The 23,819-nt window shown below is 32.7% G+C and overlaps 1 protein-coding gene across 1 annotated transcript in view; it reads left to right on the forward strand.

The window, feature by feature from the left end:
* Positions 1-23,819, forward strand: part of TTC23 (tetratricopeptide repeat domain 23) — a 104,437-nt gene that overhangs the window by 65,484 nt on the left and 15,134 nt on the right. The window contains 2 exon segments of the mRNA XM_074295038.1: positions 10,228-10,333; positions 23,112-23,239. Of these exon segments, the coding sequence (XP_074151139.1) occupies positions 10,228-10,333; positions 23,112-23,239 (234 nt within the window).

A 23,819-nucleotide genomic window follows, 5' to 3' on the forward strand; every position in this document is an offset into this window, starting at 1 on the left:
TTGCTTTCCTGAATATCCCCCTAAAATCTCAAAGCTAGAAACAAGACAGAACATAGTTGTGCTTTTTGTTTATTTTAAGAGAGAAAAGACAAGCCTCTAAAATGTCTTATTTTTGATGCTAACTTTTTTTTTAATAAAGGGAAGTTATCTTACTATCCCATCAGCAAAGATATATGTGAAATTTAGGAACATTTTCCTTGGGTTCTGTCTCAGATTTTCCTACAGAGGAAATCTGCTTTGGTTTTTATTCTTATTCTGCTTTTAGAATGTCTTCTGCACACCATTGCTTTTCTTTGGGTGATTTCATTTAATTGGACAGAAGGTTTCCAGCTTTCTCTCTTTACTCAATTAGGAAGTGGACAACTTCATTCCTCTAGCCTCAAGTTGTTTCATGGAAGGTTTCCCTACAAGGAATAGAAGGGAGAGGGAATGTAACAGTGACTGGATTGTAAAATGACCTTTCCTTGTACATCAGAGCTAGCTTCCAGCTAATTATTGCCAGGATAAGTTTGAAAAGCATTCAGCTTAACCTGCAGTGAGAGTGAAGCTACAAATTAAGCTAGTTAATCATGATGATGACCTCAATTTCTGCCATAACTCTTAAGTCCCCAGACACTCTAACCTCCTTAATAATCAGTAGAAAAAGTAGTTTTATTTACACAACATAATTTGGTATCTTGACCTCCCAACAAAATAGTTCTCTCATAGCCCACTTAATTGCAAAATAATAAAGCTTCCATTGGCAAGCAACCCTCTCTTTTTATGATTCCCCATGTAAGTCAGATTGCTATGGGAAGTTGTTTTATTGGTGGTGATTTGTCACAATTTAAGTAATCAGGAATTTTCAATAAGTATGTTCTTCCAAAAGCCCATTATTATAAGTATATAACCTTAATATAGATATCTCCAAAATCTTCTGTTCAAAATTTCTCTTATGTTTCCTTCTTGATTTATTTCCAACTATTCTTTCCTTCCTACTTCCTTCCTACTTCTTCATTACTCCTCTAAAGCTTCTATTAATCCAGAGATATTTTAACTTAATGATACTTTTCAAAAGAGAAGTGAGTTTGCATCTGTGTAGATGGATTTAAATGATAGTTTTTCCTCTCTTTGGCTGTAATTTGTTTCCCCCTAAAGACACAAATTCAACTATGGGAAAGCAAAAATAAGTAACACCTAGGTTGTTGAACATAATCTTTTAGACTAACTAAAATCAGTCATTGATTACTACTAAATTATAAGATTGTTCTCTTTAGTCTTTCTAAATAATAAATAGAAAAACATTTGGGAAATTTAAATTTGAAAGATTGGACCTGATTGCCTACTGCTATATATAAAAAATCTTTTTTCAAGGACTGAATTAATATGTTGTTTCAATATATAATTTGAAGTTATAATATGTATGTTATAGAAATGTCCCGAAGCTCTATAACTTTATGGTTTAAATTCAACAAACATTTATTTAGCATTTCCTTTAAGGAAGGTATTATTCCAGGTTCTGAAAATATAAAGAACTTATAGAATGCATTTTTACAGAAATCATTCTAAGTATAATTTTCAAAATTTTATTTTTTGTGGTTGATTTGTTAGGTTCCTTCCTTAACAATAAAGTTGAATGATTTGTGACATATATTCCAATATAAATTAAGTTCCTTGGTATTATTACAGATATGAAGGGATAAATACTTATCAAGAGTTACATCTTAGTTACAGAAGATTTTATTTGCTTTATGTTGATAATGAAATTTCTCAAGGATTTATCATAACAGTTGTTGCATAGCAGTTTAGTAGACATCTGCTAAATGTTTATTGAATGCTTTTGCATCTTAAAATAAGCAGGCTGTTGAATATTCCTTCAGGAGTTTATGTGAATTTACTTGAAGTCTAACCTTCAGTATGACATCACTATTTAGACTCAATTTTCAAAGTGTTTTCACTTTTGACACACATATCTGATTTCAAAAAGCCAAAGCAACACTTCTTATAAGCTCTTTGAAAGCAGAGTCTGTGTTTTGTTTTGTTTTTTCTTTGTAGCCTCACTACCTTATAAATAATAGGCACATACATGCTTGGATTTGACTAGATATACTGGAACATTAAACAATTAACTGACCTGATTGTATTTTTATGGTTCCATATATAAAATTGATATGATATCTTACTTTTACTTATCTTGTATAAATGTGAGATATGACATAATACTGGTATACTTCTATATTCTTAGAGATTAATATCATGCAGGTGATCCCTGATTTGCTAAGGATTGTATTCTAGAAGTTTATTTTTAAGTCATCTTATAAATTGAAAAATATTTCCCATGAATTACCTTTTATAAATCATGACTAAGTTCATAGGTGACTAAGATGCAGGAGCCTATTTTAACAATAATATAAGCAAATGGAGAGTAGCATGGTATAGCAGAGAGGAAACAGATTTTGAAGTCAATAAGTTGATTTCAGTAACACAGAAATATAAATACATACTAATGGTAACTCATTACTTAATCACTTAACGTGTCAGTGCCATAGGCAAAAGTATTAAGGCTCTAGCCTTAATTGCAGATTGTTACCAATCAGTATTAGTACACATATTTTGCTCATTGGGGAGCACCCTACAGAGTTAGGACCTTTACAGAATTAGAACAAACAATGCCTGAAGCAAAAATATCCATTACAACAAAGCCCACATGTGTATTTATACAGCTTCTACTTCATCTTCAAGTAGAAGATGGGATGGGATGCAATGGGAAATCCTTTTCTTTGAAGGGCTATTTTTAGAGTGTTTTCAAATGTAGCTCAAATGTACTTTCTTTTCTGTAACTTTTGCCCATTGCTCTTAGTTGTGTTTTCTGGATCCTAGAGGAAAATGCCTAATAGTTTCTATTCCATATGACAGTCTTTCAAATATATGAAGAGAGATAGCATGGCTCAAAGAAGTCTTGCCATCTCCAATTCCCTCAACCAATAATAGCATAATGCTAAAGTTTGAACTACAGCAAAATCATAGAGTTCTTATGCCCAAAGAGCAGACCTTTAACCAGTAATATCACTACTAGATCTATATCTCAAAAAGATCATTAAAAAGGGGGAAAGGACCCACATGTACAAAAATGTTTGTAGTAGCTCTTTTTGTGGTGGTAAAGAATTGGAAATTGAAGAGATAACCATCAATTGGGAAATAACTGAACAAGTTGTAGTGTATTAATGTAATGGAATACTATTGTTCTATAAGAAATGATGAGCAGGAAAATTTCAGAAGAACCTGGAAAGACTTATATGCACTGCTGATAAGTAAAATGAGCAGAACTAAGAGAACATTGTATACGATAATGGCAGCATTATGTGATGATCAACTATATTATTTCTTCTTAGAAATACAGTGATCCAAGACAATTCCAAAAGACTAATGATAGAAAATGCCATCCACATATGGAGAACTATGGAATCTGAATGCAGATCAAAACATATTATTTTCACCTTTTTTATTTGTTTTTTGTTTCTTGCAGTTTTTCCCTTTTGTTCTATTTTGTCTTTCACAATATGACTAATATGGAAATATATTTAATATGATTGTACATGTAGAACCTTTATCAGACTGCTTGCTGCCTTGGGAAGGGGGGAGCAGAGACAAGAGAGAAAAATATTTGGAATTCACAATCTTACAAAAACAAATGTTGAATTAGAAAACTATCTTTATATGTAAAAATGCAAAAAACCCCATAGGATTCTATCAAATATTTAAAATTGCAACATGCAATTTAAAAATAGAAATTTTGAATCCTAAGTTTAACACATATCTCAAGATGATATCTGAGAAATATAAATAGGTTATCGAAAACCCAAATAATGGGAGGTGAAGGTGTATAGTTAGAGGGATAGTAATAGCAATCAAAAAAAATACCAATAATCATATCTGCAATCATCACAGATACCCACACAGATTAGTCTTTGAAAATTCAACTTGAAAACTCATTTCCATTAACTCATTGTTACATTAATATTAAAAATTATTCACATTAGTTGCAATCACAAACCATTCAACACTGTCATGTGAACAAAGAGAGTATTTCCGTTCTTTTATGAGACTAAGTAGTGCACTAAAACAGTATCCATTTTTTATTTATTTATTTATTTTTTACTGAGGCTGGGGTTAAGTGACTTGCCTATGGTCACACAGCTAGGAAGTGTTAAGTGTCTGAGATCAGATTTGAACTCGGGTCCTCCTGAATTCAAGGCTGGTGCTCTATCCACTGTGCCACCTAGCTGCCCCTCATTTTTTATTTTTTAAAGAATATATAATCTCATTGTAGGATTTTTAAACTTCCATCCTATTTCTACTTATTGAGTGATTGATTATACTTGTACTATAAATTAATATTTTCAGCATCTCATGCTCTTATATTTTATGAATGTAAATAATAACAATAACAAAAATAAGGACTTCTAGTGTTTCCCTAATCTGGTGATTGGCAATACTAAGGTTTAATCAATAACCGATTTGATGTGATAACTACATTAGCATATTTGATATAATCATTTGCTATGTTTTAGAAAACATTAAAAGTTCAGATTAAAGTTCAGAGTTATTGTTGAAAAACTTTATTTCCTGATTTTAATGCAAGCGATTTGATTAAATTGTTTTTACATAAAATTTTTCTTACAGAATATTAGTGTATATATTTAACAGCAATGTCAGTAGAAGCATATCCATGTTCTTGAAACATATTAGAGGGAAATGAAATAGAAAAATATTTTTAGCTTGGATTTTATCACTTCAAATGCTTGGAAAACATTCTGAGTCTTTGAAATGTGTGTATTCAATTTATTCCCACAGTTCAACAAACAGCAGAATGCTGAATTGAGATACAAAGTATAGGTAAAAACTTGTCCTTTTTGTCCTAGGGAATCATCAAAATGCAAATTAAAACAATAGCTTCAGCAAAGTTTCAGGGTACAAAATAAATCCCCAAATATTAATAGCATTTCTATATAATAATTACAAAACCCATGAAGCAAAAATAGAAAGGGAAAAGAACTATAAAATGTATGAAATATCTTGGAATCAATCTACCAAAGCACACAAAAGACTTATGTAAATTCAATTACAAAATGCTCCTTAAATAAAGAATAACTTAAATAGCTAGAGGAGTATTCAGACTGTGCAAATCTGTGCCAATATAATAAAAATTACACTACTTCCAAAATTGCACTTTTAATTCTATACCAATCAAATGACTAAAGGGAGACTTTGTAGAACTTGATAAAATAATAATTCATTTGGAAAGACAAAAGACCTAGATTATCAAGGGAGATATGAAAAGAAATAGAGATAAAGGGAAAATAGCACTTCTAGATCTCAAACCATATTATAAAGCAGCAATCTTAACTTAATCTGTTATGTTTAAAAATAAAGGCCTAGTTTAATTAAATGGACTAGACAAGAGAGAATGAGAAGTAATGTAACTCAATGAGCCAGTCAGTATGTGATAAAATGGAAACAGATTACCTAGGGAAAAACTCCTTATTTGATTAAAAACTTCTAGGAAAACTGGAAAAGCAGTCTGGCAAAAATTAGACCAAAACCTTATGCCACATTGCACAATATATTTTAAGTGATCTTAATATTAAAGATCACGGTATTAAAAAATTAAAAAAAAGAAACAGATTGTACACTTCTCAAAGCTATGGGTAGGAGATACATTTTTAACCAAACAAGAGATAGAGGCAATTACAAACTTCTACACATACAACATTAATGTACTTAGACTAAGAAGGGAAGTAGTCAAGCAAATAAAAACCTTTGTGTCAGACTTCTCTAATTAAGGTTTTATATATATTAACAGTTTTTATTTTTACACACACACACAATTACCCATTTCACAATAGATAACTGGTCAAAGGATATGAATAAAAAGTTCTCAAAAGAATTGTAAAATATTCTAAACCAAATGAAGGAATCCTCCAAGTCATTAATAATAAGACAAATATAAATCAAAACAGCTTTGAGCATTCATATCACACTGTAAATGCTACAACCATTTTGTGAATGCAAATTGGAATTCCAATTTGTTTATTTAGCCATTAAGTGGCTAAAATGTCTGTGTTCCTCAAACCAGAGACTTTATTACTGAGCTTGTACTCTAAGGCAGCTGTTGATATGAAAGTCACCAAAATATTTATAACAGCCCTTTTATGATAGCAAAGTATTGAGGGAATTATTTTTAAATTTTTTCTTCCCTTAATATTTTTTCCAGTTACAGGTAAAGATCATTTTCAATATTCATTTTTGAAAGATTTAAAATTCTAAATTTTCTTCCTCTTCCTATTCCTCCTTTCCCCAAGTTAGCCAGCAATCTAATATAGATTATACACGTATAATCATTTTAAGCATGTTTTCACATTTCTCATTTTGTGGAAGAAGAATCAGAACAAAAGGGAAAAACCATAAGAAAGAAGAAAATCTGAATATAGTATGCTTCAATGAATTTAGTCTCCATAGTTCTTTCTCTGAATATGGATGACATTTTCCACAACAAATATATTAGAATTGTTTTAGATCACTGTATTGCTGAAAAGAGTAAAGTATTGTAAACAGAGTAGATACACATCACTTGAAGAATGGCTAAATAAATTGGGGTTCATGAATGTAATGGAATATTCTATAAGAAATGAATGTGATGAATTTTGAAAAACATGAAAAGATCTATGTGAACTGATCCAGAGTGAAATGAACAGCCAAGAAAACAATACTCCCAGTAACTACAACAATGAAACTGGAAAGAATAACTACATACCAAAAAGATCAAAAGTGAAAGTAATAAAATTATAAAGATCAAGCAGGATTGTAATTAAGAGATATGAGACCCCAACTTATACCTTTGTGGAGATCAGAGGACATAAGTATTGCATGTTACACATTTTTTAAAAAATGACTAACTGTACAAATCTTTACATTGTGCTATAAAAATGATATTTGTTACTCAAACAAAAATCTTTCCTGAAGACATTCTGAGGATAAAAGTACAACTCAAATAAAATTCAGTTAATTTGCTCCAAATTTTTCATTCTTTCTTAAAGTAGTTTTTATTTTCCCAAATGAGTAGCAAATTATATTTTGACATTGGGTAACGAAAGTTTATTTTGCCCCTTGAAAATGTTTAGTGTCAGTCAGGAATTTCAAAATTATTTTCCGAAGACTCGCCTTTTAAGGTCAAGTAAATCCCCGTAACTAATTTGGGGGTCCTTGAAGTTATCTATTTAGTTCAGTTCCTATTATATAAAATAATAAATTAATCTAAAGGTATCTAATGTATTTATGTTATATCACCAGATTATGAATGCCTACTATGTCTAGCATACCATATAAAATCCACTTTTAGCATTTTGTGGGGGAGGAGGTGGAAGTTTGATGGGAGATTTGGAGTCAGAAAAACCTATGTTCTCATTCTTCATTAGATACTTACTAGCCTAGTGATCTTAAAGAAGTTACTTAATGGTTCTTTACTTAAGTGAGAATGTCAAGTAGAGATAATAGCAACTTACTTTCCAATGTTGTTGGTAGGATTATATATACATAAAACATTTATTTATTTAATTCTTTAATATTTGCAAAGAACCAAATATAACATATATATATGTATACATGTACATGTAATACATAAATATTAAAGAATTAAACAAATGTTAGCTATTATTACTAAAGACTTTTAATTTTAGAGGTTTTAAGCTCATTTACACACTATTACTAACTCTGGCTTTATATTTCTGACAATCTGGAATAGTTGGCTTAACTGAGTGAAACACAGTAGTTATGCCAGCAATGTAGTGAAATCGATGGATTTTAAATCAATCAGTTAAAATGAGAAAACACAAGTGTAGCAAGGAAAACTGTATTTGGAATTAGAAGACTTGAGTTTAAATCCCAGTTCTTTTACATTTTGCTCATATATTCTTGGACAAATCACATAATTTCTCTGGGCTCCAGATTACTTGCCTATAAAAAAAGAGAAGTAGATGATCTCTAAAATACCTCCCAGCTTAAATCTGAAAACCCTATGTTCCAGAGTCACAAATTGCTTCCCTTACCTTATTCATTGAAATATTGTTCATCCTTCATTTTCTTTTTTTTTATTACAATTTTTTATTTTTCAAAACATTTGCATGGATAATTCTTAGATATTAATCCTTGCAAAACCTTGTGCTCCTATTTTCCCCCTTTCCCCCAGTCCCTTCCCTAGATGGCAATTAATCCAATATTTGTTAAACATCAACCTTCATTTTCAAAGATCAGTGACATTCCTGGTGATGTCTTGGCTTGCACCAATCTTAAAAATACATATTTGTGGTCATAAAGGCATTAGTCTTCATAATTCAATAACCATATGAGAAACCAAAATTGTAATAGCATTGGTATAAACTAGAACTTCCTAGCAAGAAAACTAACTCAACTTATGTAAATTTGTCCCTACTCTGCAAAACTGGAACTTAAAATAGTTGTTTGGGATACCAAGAGGTTAAGTCATTCTCTCCATTCCCATATGTAATATGTTCCAAATGTAGAACTTGAATCCTACTCTTCCTGACTTGGAAGCCTACTCTCTGTTAATGTTATCTTACTGTTTTTCATTTTTAAACCACTTTTTATATGTAAAAATCACCATTCATGTATTTGTGGCAGCCCTCTTTGTAGTGGCCAGACACTGGAAACTTAAGTGGATGCCCATCAACTGGAAAATGGCTGAATAAATTGTGGTATATGAATATTATGGAATATTATTGTTCTATAAGAAATGACCAACAGGATGATTTCAGAAAGGCCTGGAGAGACTTACATGAATTGATGCTGAGTGAAATGAGCAGGACCAGGAGATCATTATATACTTCAACAACAATGCTATACGATGATCAATTCTGATGGATGTGGCCATTTACAACAATGAGATAAACCAAATCAGTTCCAATAGAGCAGAATTGAACTGAACCAACTACACCCAGCAAAAGAACTCTGAAAGATGACCATGAACCACTACATAGAATTCCCAATCCCTCTATTTTTGTCTGTCTGCATTTTGGATTTCCTTCACAGACTAATTGTACACTATTTCAAAGTCCGATTCTTTTTATACAGCAAAACAACTGTTTGGACATGTCTACATATATTGTATTTAATTTATACTTTAACATATTTAACATGTATTGGTCAACCTGCCATCTGGGGGGGGTAAGGAGGGGAAAAATTAGAACAAAAGGTTTGGCAATTGTCAATGTTGTAAAATTACCCATGCATATATTTGGTAAATAAAAACTATTATTATTATTATTTTTTAAATCACCATTCACCATTACTCTGCTCATTTTAATTATCTAACTTGGACTAGCGAGGTTCTTTTTCACTATCTTTCTACCAAATGAGCTAGTTAGTCCTTTTATATTCTCATTCCTTTGAATTTATTCCAGTAATTTTATTGATTACCTATTCAGTTGACCATTAGTCATTTACTCCTGTGACATCTCTTGTATTGTTACCTTAAATTATTTTCAACTCTAGTCTTTACTAGAGTAACTAATTTAATTTAATTTAACTGAATTTAACTTTGCTTTTTTTCTCAGCTACATTATTAAGTTCTTTGAGGACAAAACCTAAGACACCATGTCTGATTTGATAGAGTATTAGATTCAAAATGAGATCTGATTTCAAACTCTGTCTCAGACATTTATTGATTATGTAATGATCAACAAGTCTCTTAAGGATTCTAAGTCTTGTTACCCATAAAATGAGATTATCAAGTTCAAAGTAGATAATATATGTAAAGTACTTGGAAAACTTTAAAGTAATAAAAGTTTGTTATTATAATTATTATTTTGCATTTCTTTGTATCATCTGTAGAGCCAAGTACAGTATACTACACACAGTAGGTCTTCAAAATAAAGAAGCAGGATGGTAATTGTAGTATAGAGGGAAAGAATTGGATTTGGACTTGGGAAAGATTTAGGTTCAATTCCACCACTGGCACTTAAAAGATGAGATTGACCAATTTGTTTCACTCCTTTGAACCTATTTCCTTATCTGTAAAATAATAAGGTAGTCCTAGGAAAGCTCAAAGTTCCTTTTAATACTGAATGTATTATCTTAAGATTCTTGGCTTTTTGTTTATCTCTGCAAGGACTGTCACATCTTTTACAGTTTATTTCATATAAACATAACTGTTCCCTTTGTTCATGGTGACAGGCACATCTCATCATCCAGAATCAAAATCTTTCTGCAGAAGAAGAAGCAGACTCAGCACTCTCTATTGCCCAGGCAGCCTTTGCCTCTTCAAGACCTGAGCACAATGGTGAGAAACTGTTAAAAATATAAAGGGCACATGCAAGTTGCATATTTCTCTATATAATGCAGTTTCCCAAATTGATCTTTAAATGAGTTGAATAGAAGGCAAAACTCGGCTGCAGTGCAGTTGAATAGTGCATATTTCTGTGAGTCTTCTTATTGGTTCGTTTAGTATTTCTGTCAATGACATTCTGTTCTTTATCTGGGCACTCTGGAGGCTTTTGATTTGTATCCCTATGTATTCTCTCTTTACCCAATTCTTTTCCTTTTAAGTAGGAGTTAATCTTCTGGAAGAGTTAAGAGAGACAACCCTTAGAACTTCCCAGAAACTGTGCTCAGTGTTGAACTTATGAGGAATTTGCTTTCATGCTAAAGGGATCTATTTTTAAAGATCATTGTGTTGTTGGCACAGCTGCAGTTGACCTAGCAGATAGCTCCTTTCTTGCCTATTGAAATCCTGGCCTCAAAATTCCCCAAAGAATTAAGCTTTCAGTTATGACGTACCATTATAGTTCCAAAATATCATGGGTGAAAAAAAGCTCCTTGTGACATATTTCTTTTGATTTTTACCCAATCTTATGGATGATAAGAGTATTATACTTTTAGAATTCTTGAATTTGATCATGGGAGGAAGATATGAGTATAGCAAGTTACCCATAATGATATTGAGGGTGAATTTCAATGGTACACTTACTTATTGGGATATATTCCAGTATTCAAAAAATTTTAAATTAAAAAAGGAAGGAAAGGGATTAGGGTAAGGAAAATCATGAAACACCAATCAAAATATATGAATGTATGTGTATATAAAATCAATTATATAAATCATATTGTATTTTATATTATATAAATATATCATCTAAATAAATTATTGTTGACTGGTTAATCACAGGTGTTAGAAAATCCAAATAAATGTCTAGAAATCTTGGGGCAAAGGAAAAGTTAGGACAGTGACTAAGATAAGGTTAAGGCAGAGATTCTTAACAAGAGTAGACTTCAGATCCTAAAACTAGAGAAAAAGGGCCAGAGATGAGGAAATTAAATGATATGTCCAGGGTCACAAAACTCACAAAAAAGTGTCTGAGCCAGCATTCATTCTTAATTTTTCTTGTCTTTTGGGTCTTATGCCAAGTTTTTCTATTCCATGAGCTCCAGAATTAAGACCACTGTTAGCCTTCCTCAAGGAGCAAGTAGGAAGGAAGACAAGAATCCAAATCACCCTAAACAGGTGATGGCCCAGCCATGTGATTCTAATATAATATTTAGATCACTGAAATCAAAAGATTTCTACTTGTTCTGATTCCTGAATTTCTTTGGGTTAGTAAAAAGGAACAAACAAAACAAAACAAAGGGCTTTTTATTAAACAATTAAAGATATGTCAATGGATCTTTGGTTTTGTTACTTTCTCTCCAACTGTGAAAACAAATCTATCCTTGCCTTCTCACCAAAGTGATTCTTGTTCTTAGGATCATAGTTGGAAGGGCTTTAAACCATTTGACCCAGCTCTTTAAAGTTATAGACAAAGAAACTGAGACCCAGAGAGAGATGAAATGGCATTCCCTGCGTCACACAGATGTAAGAAACAGAATTCGAACTCTAGTCCTCTAACACACGACCCAAGGATTTTTCTTTATTGTAATGTTTCACATAAATCCTGAAAAAGTAAAATATCCAGTCTTTTATTTTGGGTGGACTTGTGGGGAAAAGGGTTATATACTTGGAGTAAAGAAAACCTAAAATTGAGCCCTGCCTCACTTAGTAGCTTTGTGATCTTAGATAAGTCATTTATCCTCTATCTGAATTATTTTTCTCATCTGAAATTGAATTAATAATAACAGCTACCTCCCAGGGTTGTTGTGATAATAATATATATAAAGGAGATGATATAAAATATCTTATAATTCATCAAGCACAACATTAATGTTAGCTATTAGAGGCCTAATATTCTCAGCTCCTTCCATTGCTTCTCCCTTCTTCTTGAAACTATCTCTCATTTATACTGTATTAGATCTTTTTTTCCCCCTGTATATATCTTACAAAGTAAAACGTTTACACATTGCCTCACTCATTAGAATGTGAGCTTCTTAAGGGCAGGGCCATGTTTTTACTTTCTTTATATTCTCCTTCCTTAGTACAGTGTGTAGTACATAAGTAAGGATTTTTAAAATGCCTATTTATTGACTAATCAATAAATTCATAGTTACAGCTCAGTACTAGCTGTTCATTTAGTATTACTCTCACTAAATAAATGGATATCATCTCTTTTTCCAGCCTTCTATCCATAATCTCTATTTTCAGCCATATCTTTCTTGTCACACTGATTATCACTGGTAATGGTTGTAGCCTGTTTATCCCTATCATACATGTTTTCTTTGGTATTATCATGTAGCACAACACATCTCCTGGATCTGGAATTAAAGGGTGTAAATTTGAATCTTGGTTCTAACATTGTGTATGACTTTGGGCAAGTCAATGAACCTTTATGATTCTTAGTATTTTCCTCTGAAAAATGAAGGGTTTAAACAAAGCGATTCCTTCCAGCTCTTAAGTTTTTTACTCTTTAACATTCAGTCCTTGTGACAGATGTGTAAAAGAGAGCTTTTTAAATTATCATAGGCCTAAAACCTAAAAGAGATAAGGTCAAGTCCAAATACTTGTTCAAATAGAAGTGTAAGTCTAGGAAGTCTATATTACCTATAGGCTAGATCTATCATAGTTCTGAAGGTAGTAGAAGGGCTGTCAAAACTTGATATGCTGGCAAACTTTTTTGAGACCTAGATTTCATAAAATCAACTTATAAAGCAGCTGGTAATATAGCAGATAGGGTGATAGGCCTGGAATTAGAAAGATCTGAGTTCAAATGTGGCCTTGAACATTTAGTAGCAAATTACTTAATCTCTGTTTGTCTCAGTTTCCTCATCTATAAAAAGATGATAATAATAGTACCTACTTCAAAGTGTTGTGAGGCTCAACTGAAGCAAGATTTGTAAAAAAAGCACTTAATACAGTATGTGACACATAGTAAATGCTTTATAAATGTTTATTTTCTTCCCTTTCATCTTCTCCCTGGTCTGTGAATATGAGTTGATTAGATATAGATAAAGTCTTTCCTATATATGTCTATCTAAGAACTCTGACAGCCAAAAAAGTCAATTTTATCCTTGACTACAAGACACATAAATTTGAAGTACTGACATATCATGTTTTAGAAAGGTGACAATTTAGACTATGTTGGGAACACTGTGTTCAGTTCCATCTTTTTAGCTTCATAGCAGGGGAAATGGAATTTGGTGAATTTAGATTTTTTTTTTTTTTTTTTACTGTCCAGAAATTAAAATATAAACTTTTTTTTTTAATTAGGGTGAATTATATTTCATCAATATAAAAAAACTGACTATGTGTAAAGTCTCTGGTTCAGTTTCCTGGAGGTCTCTGGGAGCAGCCTTCATTTCAGTTCAGTAATCACCACAAAAACAGCCAGGGGTTAAAGTCCAAATCCTTTATTATCTCTTTCAAAGTCTTTTCTTCTTTCCTGGGCCGGATTAGCTTTCTTATAGTCCAGCTTCTTTATTATTTCCTTCCTGGGGCTGGGCAGCTTTCTGGAGAACCTTTCAAACCAGCCTTGATCTCACTGGAGAAATGCAGGAGGAGAGCCTGCCACCAGTAGCCTGACTGAAGATTGAATGAATGTCTGTCCTTGGTTCCAAGAGCTTGAGCTCCCTCCTGTCTTCTCTGCCCTCTGAAAGCTTCTCTTCTGTGGCTCTCAGTCCCTGCTTATATGCTCCACACTGAGTATAAACCAATCATTATATCATTAGGAAATCTTTTTTTTTTTTTTTTTTTTTTTTTGGTAAGATTAAGTCAATCATACCCATGCTAAACTAGATAACCATTGTCTCTGTCTATTCCACTGACTTAGCACATTATAAGAATCCTTTGTTTCAAGTTCAGAGTTCTGGCCCATAATAGCTATGAGCAATCTAATCTCCATCAATAACAGAACAACTTTTTACATATTAAGAATCTTAGAAAGTTGCCTTGGGCAACGGAAGGTCAAAGTGAATTGTAGCAGTTAGTATGTTTCAAAGGAAGGGTTTGAACCAAGATCATCCTGACTCAGAGAACTGCCCTCTATCCTATTACATGAAGTTGTCTCTTTAATGTTAGCCCATAAAGAGAAAAAATAGCCTAAAAATAACTATCTGCAATAGCATTTTAAAAATCTCCTTTCTTTGACTTAAGGTATTTTTGTAGATTCCATCCTGGAATTTTCTGCCAATCCTCCTTGTAGTAAATAAAGTAAAGCAGAATATTCTTCTGAACTCTTGAGAAAATTTACATTGAAGTATTTAATGAGTTTTCCCCTTTGTTAATACTTCTTTTGATTTGTCTTGAAAGAAAACTGTGCTAATTGAACCTTACATGGTTAAAATGTTTTTTTTTTTTTAATTTTAATTTTATTATTATTATTATTATTATTTTTTTTTTGCTGAGGCAATCAGGGTTAAATGACTTGCCCAAAGTCACACAGCTCGGATGTGTTAAGTGTCTGAGGTCAAATTTGAACTCAGGTCCTCCTAACTTAAGGGCTGGTGCTCTATCCACTATACCACCTAGCTGCCCCCTAAAATTGATTTTTTTTAATGAGATAATTTCAATTTTTCAATGAGCCCTTCCAGGCCCATTCCCCTCCCACCCTCTTATTAAATGTTTTTTTGAAAGTACAGTACTTGCCCCCAAACTCAAAAATGTCTAAGGCTTTGAACTCAATCCAATTTTTTTTTTTTTTTTTTAAGGCTTACTTTTCATTCCTTTTGCAGGCAAAAGTGCTGTAGGGGTTTTTGATTGTATAAGGATTTAGTGTAAGGCCCAATTCTGTCTTTCAGTAGGATACTAACCTGAGGTTGGCTGGCTTCCCAGAGCCACCCTTGTCAAATTTTGTATTAACATATCTAACCAACACTGTGAAGGATTCAAGACATTTGCCTTATGTTTATAACTTTTCTCACAAAGGCTATTAAAATAAATAGTTTTGAGGCCAAGTACATTTCAATATAAACCTTCTGAGAACTAAACAACACTATTCACAGTCAACCTTATTTGGAAGTGTTTCCTCTTACTGCAAATCAAATTCTTTCCAAACTACAAGCACTTTATAAAGTATTGCTAGCCAGCATGACAGGCTTTCAGCCTTCTATCCAAATCCTTCAAAGGGTTAGGTTTTTAGGTAGCCATTGCACATTTTTGGTTCATATTGAGTTTGAGATAAATTTAAAAAGCCTATGGGTTTGTTGTGTATAATTTTGTTTGTTTTTTCACGTGCAGTTCTGTCAAGCTTGGTCTCTCCCATGCTGTTTTATAGTGTTTATCCCTATTAAATTCTTTGTTTATTTCATTTAGTTTCTTTTGTATTCTCAGTGCATAGCACATAATACATGCTTGATGAATTGAACAGAATTTGTGCCCATCTTTCCAGCCTATTAAAAAAATAGAATAATAGCCCTATAGAGATATAAAAGATCTTGAATATCAGCAAGACCAACAACCTCATTTTGTAAACTATATATATAGTTACTGTGATTTCTGTTAGTTATCAACTAGACATTCACATAAATCGTATGTTTAGAATCGAAATGATCTCTAGAGATGACTCAAAACCACTTCTGTTATTTTACAGATTAGGAAACTGAAAACCCAGAAAGATAATGTGAGTTGCCCAAAGTTACACAAATAATTAAGGAGAAGAGCTGTGATTTAAACTCAGACCATCTGACTCCAAACCTAGTGGGACTTTGACTAGACTATACTGCTTGTCCATTGTATTAATTATTCCTTTTAGCTCTGTCATCTAAAAACTGGTTAAGTCAATCTATTATGTATTCATACAAAGTCAGAGCTAAGTATAATACCTTCTTTCAGGTTGACATTAAGCAATTTTTTTTTTGCTCAGATATTGTTTAGAAAGTTGATTACAAGTCACTTTTAGTAAATAGAGAGAGCTTTGTGGTACAGTGGCTAGAAGACTGGTCCAGTTGTCAGAAAGACCTGAGTTCAAATGTGACCTTAAATATTTACTAGCTGTGTGATCCTTAACAAGTCACTTAGCCTCTTCTTACTTCTATTTTACCTCTGTAAAATGGTAAAAGCAGTAGCATTTACTTCTCAGGATTGTTATAAGGATCAAATGAGGTAATAATTGTAAAATATTTAGCACAGTACTTGAAACACAGTAAGCACTATATAAATGTTAGTTAATATTATTGTTATTATTGTTAGTTTAAAAGCTTATTGCTATCCCTGAAATATTTGAGCACCTCACCTGTAAATTCTGCCTTCATTATAGAGAAAAGGTTATCGTTATAACCATTACTACTACCCATCTAATCCCCAGATGTAAATACACATTTTGTCTTTGTTTCATATTATATTAGAAAATGAGATACTTGAATTCAAGAAATTCACATAGTTAGACATTCAAAACATAGATGTAAGAAATGAGAATAGTTACGAACCAGAGTATCAAAAAATAAGAAATAACTTGATGTAAACTTCAGCAATGAATGATTAGAGAATTATAAAGTAAAACAGAATCAAAGTGGAATGGCATTAATTTAAGAAAGTTCTATGAATAAAAATATCAAGTGTTGGTAAAGCCTGATTGGTGAAGAAGAGCAAAAAGCATTTAGTTTTATATCTTTGAAAATACCATAAAAATTGATCAACACTGTTAATTAGAAGACCCATTTCTACCTCAGAAAAATGGTATTTTTGTTTGTTTCCTGTTCTGACTGATTAGAGCATACTTGACAAAACATTTTTTAAGCTTCTGCTCTTAGGAGAATGCTATAATAGGCAGTAGGGAAAATACAAAAATTAAATGAGATTTAATGCCAGCTTTCTGGAATAGGTAGTTTCCAGCTCCACAATTTACTGATTTTATATTTATAAGGAGGCAGTATTTAGGGCTCATTCCCAGCTTTGGTTTTACCAGCTCCTTCTGAGGCTGCCACCGCAAGTCCTCTCAGAATTTGAAAAGACCATAGAGGTCATTGAGGTCCCAACCAATACCTAAGCAAAAATCCTACTACTTCCCTCAAATTCCCAAGGGAATCAGTTAAACTTTTGAACATTTTTAATTGTTAGGAAGATTTCCCTAATGTTAAATTGAAATCTGCTTCTCTACAGCTATCAGAACAGCCCTATATGAGGGACCTTTACATAAAGTACAACTTGTCCGTTTTCCTGTTGCCTGATATTTACTTGGGTTAATGCCATACTAGGATATGATTTTCTATCTTAATTCCCCAAGTATTCTTAATAGTTTTTCATTTAGAATAGTATAGAGATTACTTTCATGACAATTACAAAAGATGATTGTAAATTTTACATGAAGGGTTCTCTTTTAATTAAAACTATCCCCATTGTTCTATTTTTTCCCTGTCTTAGATTGCCTTAGGATAACCCCAGGAAAATGAGCACTGTTACTGGGATTTATTTTAATTGAAAGCCACCTGACCAGAGATCTGCCAAATTGTAATCATACCTAAATACTTCTTCAATGAAACAATTCTTTACTTTGTCTATATATGTCCATGCATAGCAGAGTCCCTTAAATCCCCTGAAGGAATTAAGTAGGTTTGAAATCTCAGATGAAACCCCATAAGTATACTTTAAAATGGGATGGTATTACCATCACCCTGCAAAAACTAGGCCTAATTTACAACCTGTAGTTGCTGAAGTGGGCCTAATTTTTTAAAATCTGATCCTCAAGAGTTGGAAGACATAAATAAATAAAGGTCTCTTAGTGCAACCCATATCTAAATAGTAATTTCCTATACAACATCCCTCTTCTCCCTCCAAAGTGGTCATCTAACCTTTACTTGAAGAATTCCAGCAATGGGGAATTCACTATTCTTTTAAGAAACCTTGTTCTACTTTCACATTTCTCTTTTAGAAGATAGTTCTTAAGCTGTACTGAAATGAGTGCCTTTACAATCTCTACTTGTTTATTCCTACTTCTGCAACTAAGGGTCAAAACAAGTCTAGTTCTTCTCTATGATGGGTCTCCAAATATTTGAAGTCTACTTCCTCCTGAATTTTATCCTCTTCTTTTGAGAATCTGGGGCAGAGTTTCTACTCTCATCATTACTCTGGTTTCTCTGCTGATGAGCTCTAGTTTATCAATGTTCTTTCTAAAATGTGCTACAATTAAACATTGTGTTAATCTAAGAGTTACAGATATTTATCAAATCAAATTTTCTAAAATCATTTTCAATCTAATAAAATTGGCAGTTTCAATTGTCTGTTTCATTTAAGACATTGACAAAAATGTTTAATAAAAGTGCCAAGGATTTGCTCAGAGGTCTTCCCTTGGACTTCTCCCTCCAGGGGAATATCCATTAAACATCACTCTTTAAATTCTGTCAGTCAACCAGTTTTTTTTGTTGTTGTTGTTGTTTTGTTTTTGTTTTTGTTTTTTAATAACCACTTTGTCCATATCTCTTTATCTCAGTTTCAGTGATATATGAAAAACCTGGTCATATGCCATGCTAAATACATGCACTCTAGCTAAGGTATTTTTTATTAGCCTAATAACTGTTAGAAAATTAAATGACATTTATCTAGCATGTTCTTTTATTGATGAACCTATGCCATTTCAGAGTAAATCACTAAGTACTGATTAAGCACCTACTATGTGCTATGTGCTGGTTTTATAAAGATAAACAAAAGATAGTACATACCCTCAAAGAGTTCACAGTTGAATGAAGACAATATGCAAACAAATATATACAAACAAGCTATACACAGCATAAGTACTAAAATTAAGAGGGATTAGGAAAGACTTCTTGTGGAATGTGAGATTTTCGCTAGTATTTGCAGGAAGCTATGGACAAAAGGAGGTAGATATGAGAAGATCATGCAGGAAAAATGTTTGAAGATGAGACATGAGGAACAGAAACAAGATCCATGTCATAGACTACATGGTATAAGAAGCTTGAAAGGGAGTCATAAAGAAACTTTGAATGCCAAATCTTGGAACCAGTGGAATTTATTGAATAAAGATGTTACATAGTTAAATATATACTTTAGGAAAATCATTTTGGTAGATGAATGGAGAATTTGATTAGAGACTTGAGAAAAGACGAGGCAAGCAGACCCACTAGCAGGCTATTGCAATAGTCCAGGCATGAGAAAATGAAGATCTGCACCACAATGGTGATGGTGTCAGAGGCATATTTAAGAGATGTTATAAAGGTGAAACTGGCAGACCTTGGCAATGGATTGGATATGAGAGATAGTGAGAAATAAAGGATAATATATATTGCAAGCCTGGGGATTAGGAAGACAGTATTATACTCCATAGTAATAAGGAGTGTTTGAAGGGCAGAAATGAATGAATTCCTGATTAGTTTAAACATGACTATAGGACATCCAGTTCAGATACCAGATAAGCAGGTAGAGATAGAAGACTAAAGGTCAGCAAAGAGATTAGCCTGGATAAGCAGAGTTGAGAATCATCAGCATGGAGATAATTAATTCCTTTGGAACTAATGGCATCATTATGTGAAATAGTGTAGAAGAATAAAAGAGGGCTCAAAAGAGCCCTTTAGGACTCCTACTATTAAAGAGAAAGACCTGGATGAATATTCAGCAAAGGAGACTTAGGAACAGTCTGACAGGTAAGAGAACTAGAAGAGAGTAGTATCCTGAAAATCTAGAGAGAAAATTCTCAAGGAGAAGAGAGTGAATGACTGTATTAAACACTACAAAAAGATTAAGTAGGATGGAGACTGAGAAAAGTAAATTGGATTTGACAATTAAGAAATCATTGATAACTCTGAAGAGAACTGTTTTATTAGAATTATAAGTTCAGAAGCTAGATTGTGAAGAGTTGTGAAGGGAATGAGAACTAAGGAAGTTGAGGCACCTTTATAGATAGCCTTCTCATGAAGTTTTGCTTTAAAAAAAAAAAGTAGAAGAGATATGGAATGATAATCATCATGTATAATTAGTATAATCAACAGTAAGTATTTTTTTGTGTATGGAGGAGACATGGCCATGACCATTAACTTCGTCCTGGACATCATGCCAAGGTGCCCTGCTCCACCTCAGACATATTTCTATTTCTAACTACTCCATTTCTCTGACTCACTATCTCTTGCTTTGAAAATAGTAATCAAATCAATGATACCATAACTTCTGGAAGGGATGTGACAATAAACTGCCCATTCCATTATATATGAGTGAGGAGAGTCTGTAGAAGGAAGTTTTGATATGAGTAGCAATAAGAACTGTCAGTGTTGTCGCAATACCTAGCAACTAAGTGCTTAACAAATAATTTTTCATTAATCAGCCATTCATTCACTTCTTCCCTGTCTAAACTCTCCCTACCTCTTTACTAATGATTTTTATCATTGCCAGAAATTGAAACTGAGCTTGTAAACTCATAGTATAAAGAAACTACTTTCTTCCATAGTTTTCTATTCCCAGGCATTTTTTAAAATTACTTTTTAATAAACATAGATAGTGGTTCAGCAATCATGGTTATAAAATTGTTCAGTATTCTAGAGTATAGTTCACCTGATATCAGCTTGGTTATTCCACCTTATCAACCACCTTCTGTGGGAGGATAGAGCCATTAGCTCCAAAGTCTCCATTTAAAAAGGAAACTCAGCTCAGACCATCTCATTTCTCACCTGGCTGACTGACTTTGGGAATTCTCTGACTTTTTGGCCATGCCTCAGGAAACTTATTATTGGGAAAAGCTTCTCAGGATATTCATCAAGATCTCATCAGTGTTGTTACTCTATAATCACCTCCTATCTCTTTGCGTGAAGGGTAGAATCATGAACTCCAAAATTGCTAGTTAAGGAGGGATCCCAGCTCAGAACATCTCATTTTTTACCTAGCTGACCTATTTTGGGACTTCACTGACTTTTTCAGCATACCATCATGTCAGATAACATCTTACACCCATCCTGCTTTACAGCTTCCTTTTTTATGTTATCTTCCCCCATTAGATTGTAAACTCCTTGAGAGCAGGAACTCACTTTCCCTTTTCTCTTTGAATCTTTTAGGATTAGAACAGTGTGAAAATGACTTGATGATCTCTTACCATCTCCCATTTGAAAATACTTTTATAAATTTATAATCTCATTTGTATCTGATACTAATAAGTATCTAAGGCTGGATTTGAACTCAGGCCTTCCTGACTCCAGAACTGGTGCTCTATCTACTGTACCACGTAGGTACCCATTTTGAGCACGTTACTCCCTATTTCATGCTTTCTTAGGCTGTACAATTTCTTTCTCTTGCCTTTTTCATAAATTTTCCATAGACTCCCTACTATACTCTAAATTTCTTTTTCTCAGTTTTAATATGTTGTAGACATGAATGAGTGCAGCTTTGGGGCTCCTTCTCTGTTATCCTCATTTCCAATATATAGTTAACTTCATTTATAATTTTTTTGTTTCATCTTTTCTTGCAAAAACATCATTGTTCTTAATAAAGAAAAGCAAAATGGGAGTTTTATCTTCTTTCCTTTATTTTCATCAAACCTTTCCCTGATCTTCCTCTGACCCCCAACAAAACTAAAAAAAAAAATGAAAACGAAAACAAAAACATTTGCTTCACTTTAATTTGCAAGCTTCAGTTTTCTTTACTTGAAAATAATTACATAGGAAAGGAAAGAAAGAACTCCACAAACTTTTCTTGCAGTTATTTTTCCTAAATACCTACTAGTTATAAATGTAATTGGAATGAAAACATGGAAAGCATGATGACTCTGGGAGGCAGTTCAAGCACCTGTGCCCTTCTGGATGCTAATTTCAGATTTACAGACTGATTCACTATCCTATATTTTAGAAAATGATCTAACCTTCTGCAGAGGTCCATATCAAATTGCTGATGATTCAAGATCAGCTTTTTAAAATTGGAAATATCCCATCTTGGACACCATGTAAAAGAAGTTTAAAGGTTTTTCTGGCCACTTGCAGCCTACAGTGCACTTAATTTCATGGAACAGATTCTGCCAGACAAAGGTAGAACCTTATAACAAGCTCACCTTCCCTCTGGAAAACCATTACCAAACATTCAAAATGGCACATAGAAAAATATGTGTAATAATTTTCTGCATCTGATGGGTTGTAGTTGTCAATGTTATAGACAAATGATGATGGTGAAGATAATTCACAATTTAGTTCCCATTAGCCAAGCAATATAAGAATTATGCTAGATTAAGTAACTGAGGATGAAATATATAAAGTGAATTATGATAGTCATACAGCTATATGGTGGCAGAACCAAGATTCAAATGCTGGTCTTCTAATTCTTATCCAAATGTTCTTTCTACTTTACCACACAATAAACAAATGATAGTTATTTAATTTCCATAGAGCAGTTGGTATTTAGTGTCAAAGAGAAGAACTTGATTATATTCATGCTTGAATCCTTAGGGCCATCATCATGAACATGATATAATTATGATTATATTCTATTTTCTAGATAAAAGATTTGATTTTGTTTTAACACATATATATAGGTAGTCCAAGACTTACAAATAGTCTCTTTACCAGTGACCCATACATAAAAAGTAATTGTCACAGGCCTCATTCCATCTCTTCATTTCATTGGTGGGCTTCTTTACTAATTTTCATCTAGATCATCAGTACCAAAAACATCTAATTCTATTGGGTTGTTTGTTTGTTTGTTTTCTTTTCTTTTCTTTTCAAATTTGGGAGCAGTCTTCGGGGGTTTTTTGATGATTTTTTTTTTTTTTTTGTAGATGTGGCAGAGCAATATTTTCAAGAGAGTATGACTATCCTTAAGAAAGCCAGAGGAATAGCCAATGACAAATATTTTGCAGTTCAAGATGAATTTTGCCATTTTCTTCGTACTACTGGTAAGCTAAAGGTAAGACATTTTGCAATAAGATTAAAAAATTTCCAATCAGAGGTTTTAAGTACTGATATTTACAATGGGAAATCAACTTGATCTTCAAAGGATTGTTTCAGAATGGTTAGAAATATTTGTAAGAATAGCAATCTGAAAATATGAGACTTTGATGGGTAAATTAATAATGGAATCTCTTTTGATTCTAGGACTCAAGTTGTAATTGTGGTTTGTTGATAGTACTTAATAGTATGAAAAAAGAACCTTCTTTGTTTAGAATAACAGAGGGAATTACATTCATCAGAAATCACAAGAGAGTAGAAGTTCTGATTCACTGAATCTTACCAATCAACTACATGATTGTGCTTTGTCAGCTAGGCAGCTAGGTGGTGCAGTAGATAGAGTACCAGCCCTGAAGTCAGAAGGACCTGAGTTCAAATGTGATCTCAGACACTTATCACTTCCAAGCTGTGTGACCCTGGGCAAGTCACTTAACAAGAAAGAAAGAAAGATTTCAATGAAGCAAACATTCATAATTTTTCTTTATTAATTATGAATATGTATAGGGAACCAGCTGACCATAATCCCTAAAATTTAGCAA

Source organism: Sminthopsis crassicaudata, chromosome 2, assembly GCF_048593235.1.
Source record: "Sminthopsis crassicaudata isolate SCR6 chromosome 2, ASM4859323v1, whole genome shotgun sequence".
NCBI lineage: Eukaryota > Metazoa > Chordata > Mammalia > Dasyuromorphia > Dasyuridae > Sminthopsis > Sminthopsis crassicaudata.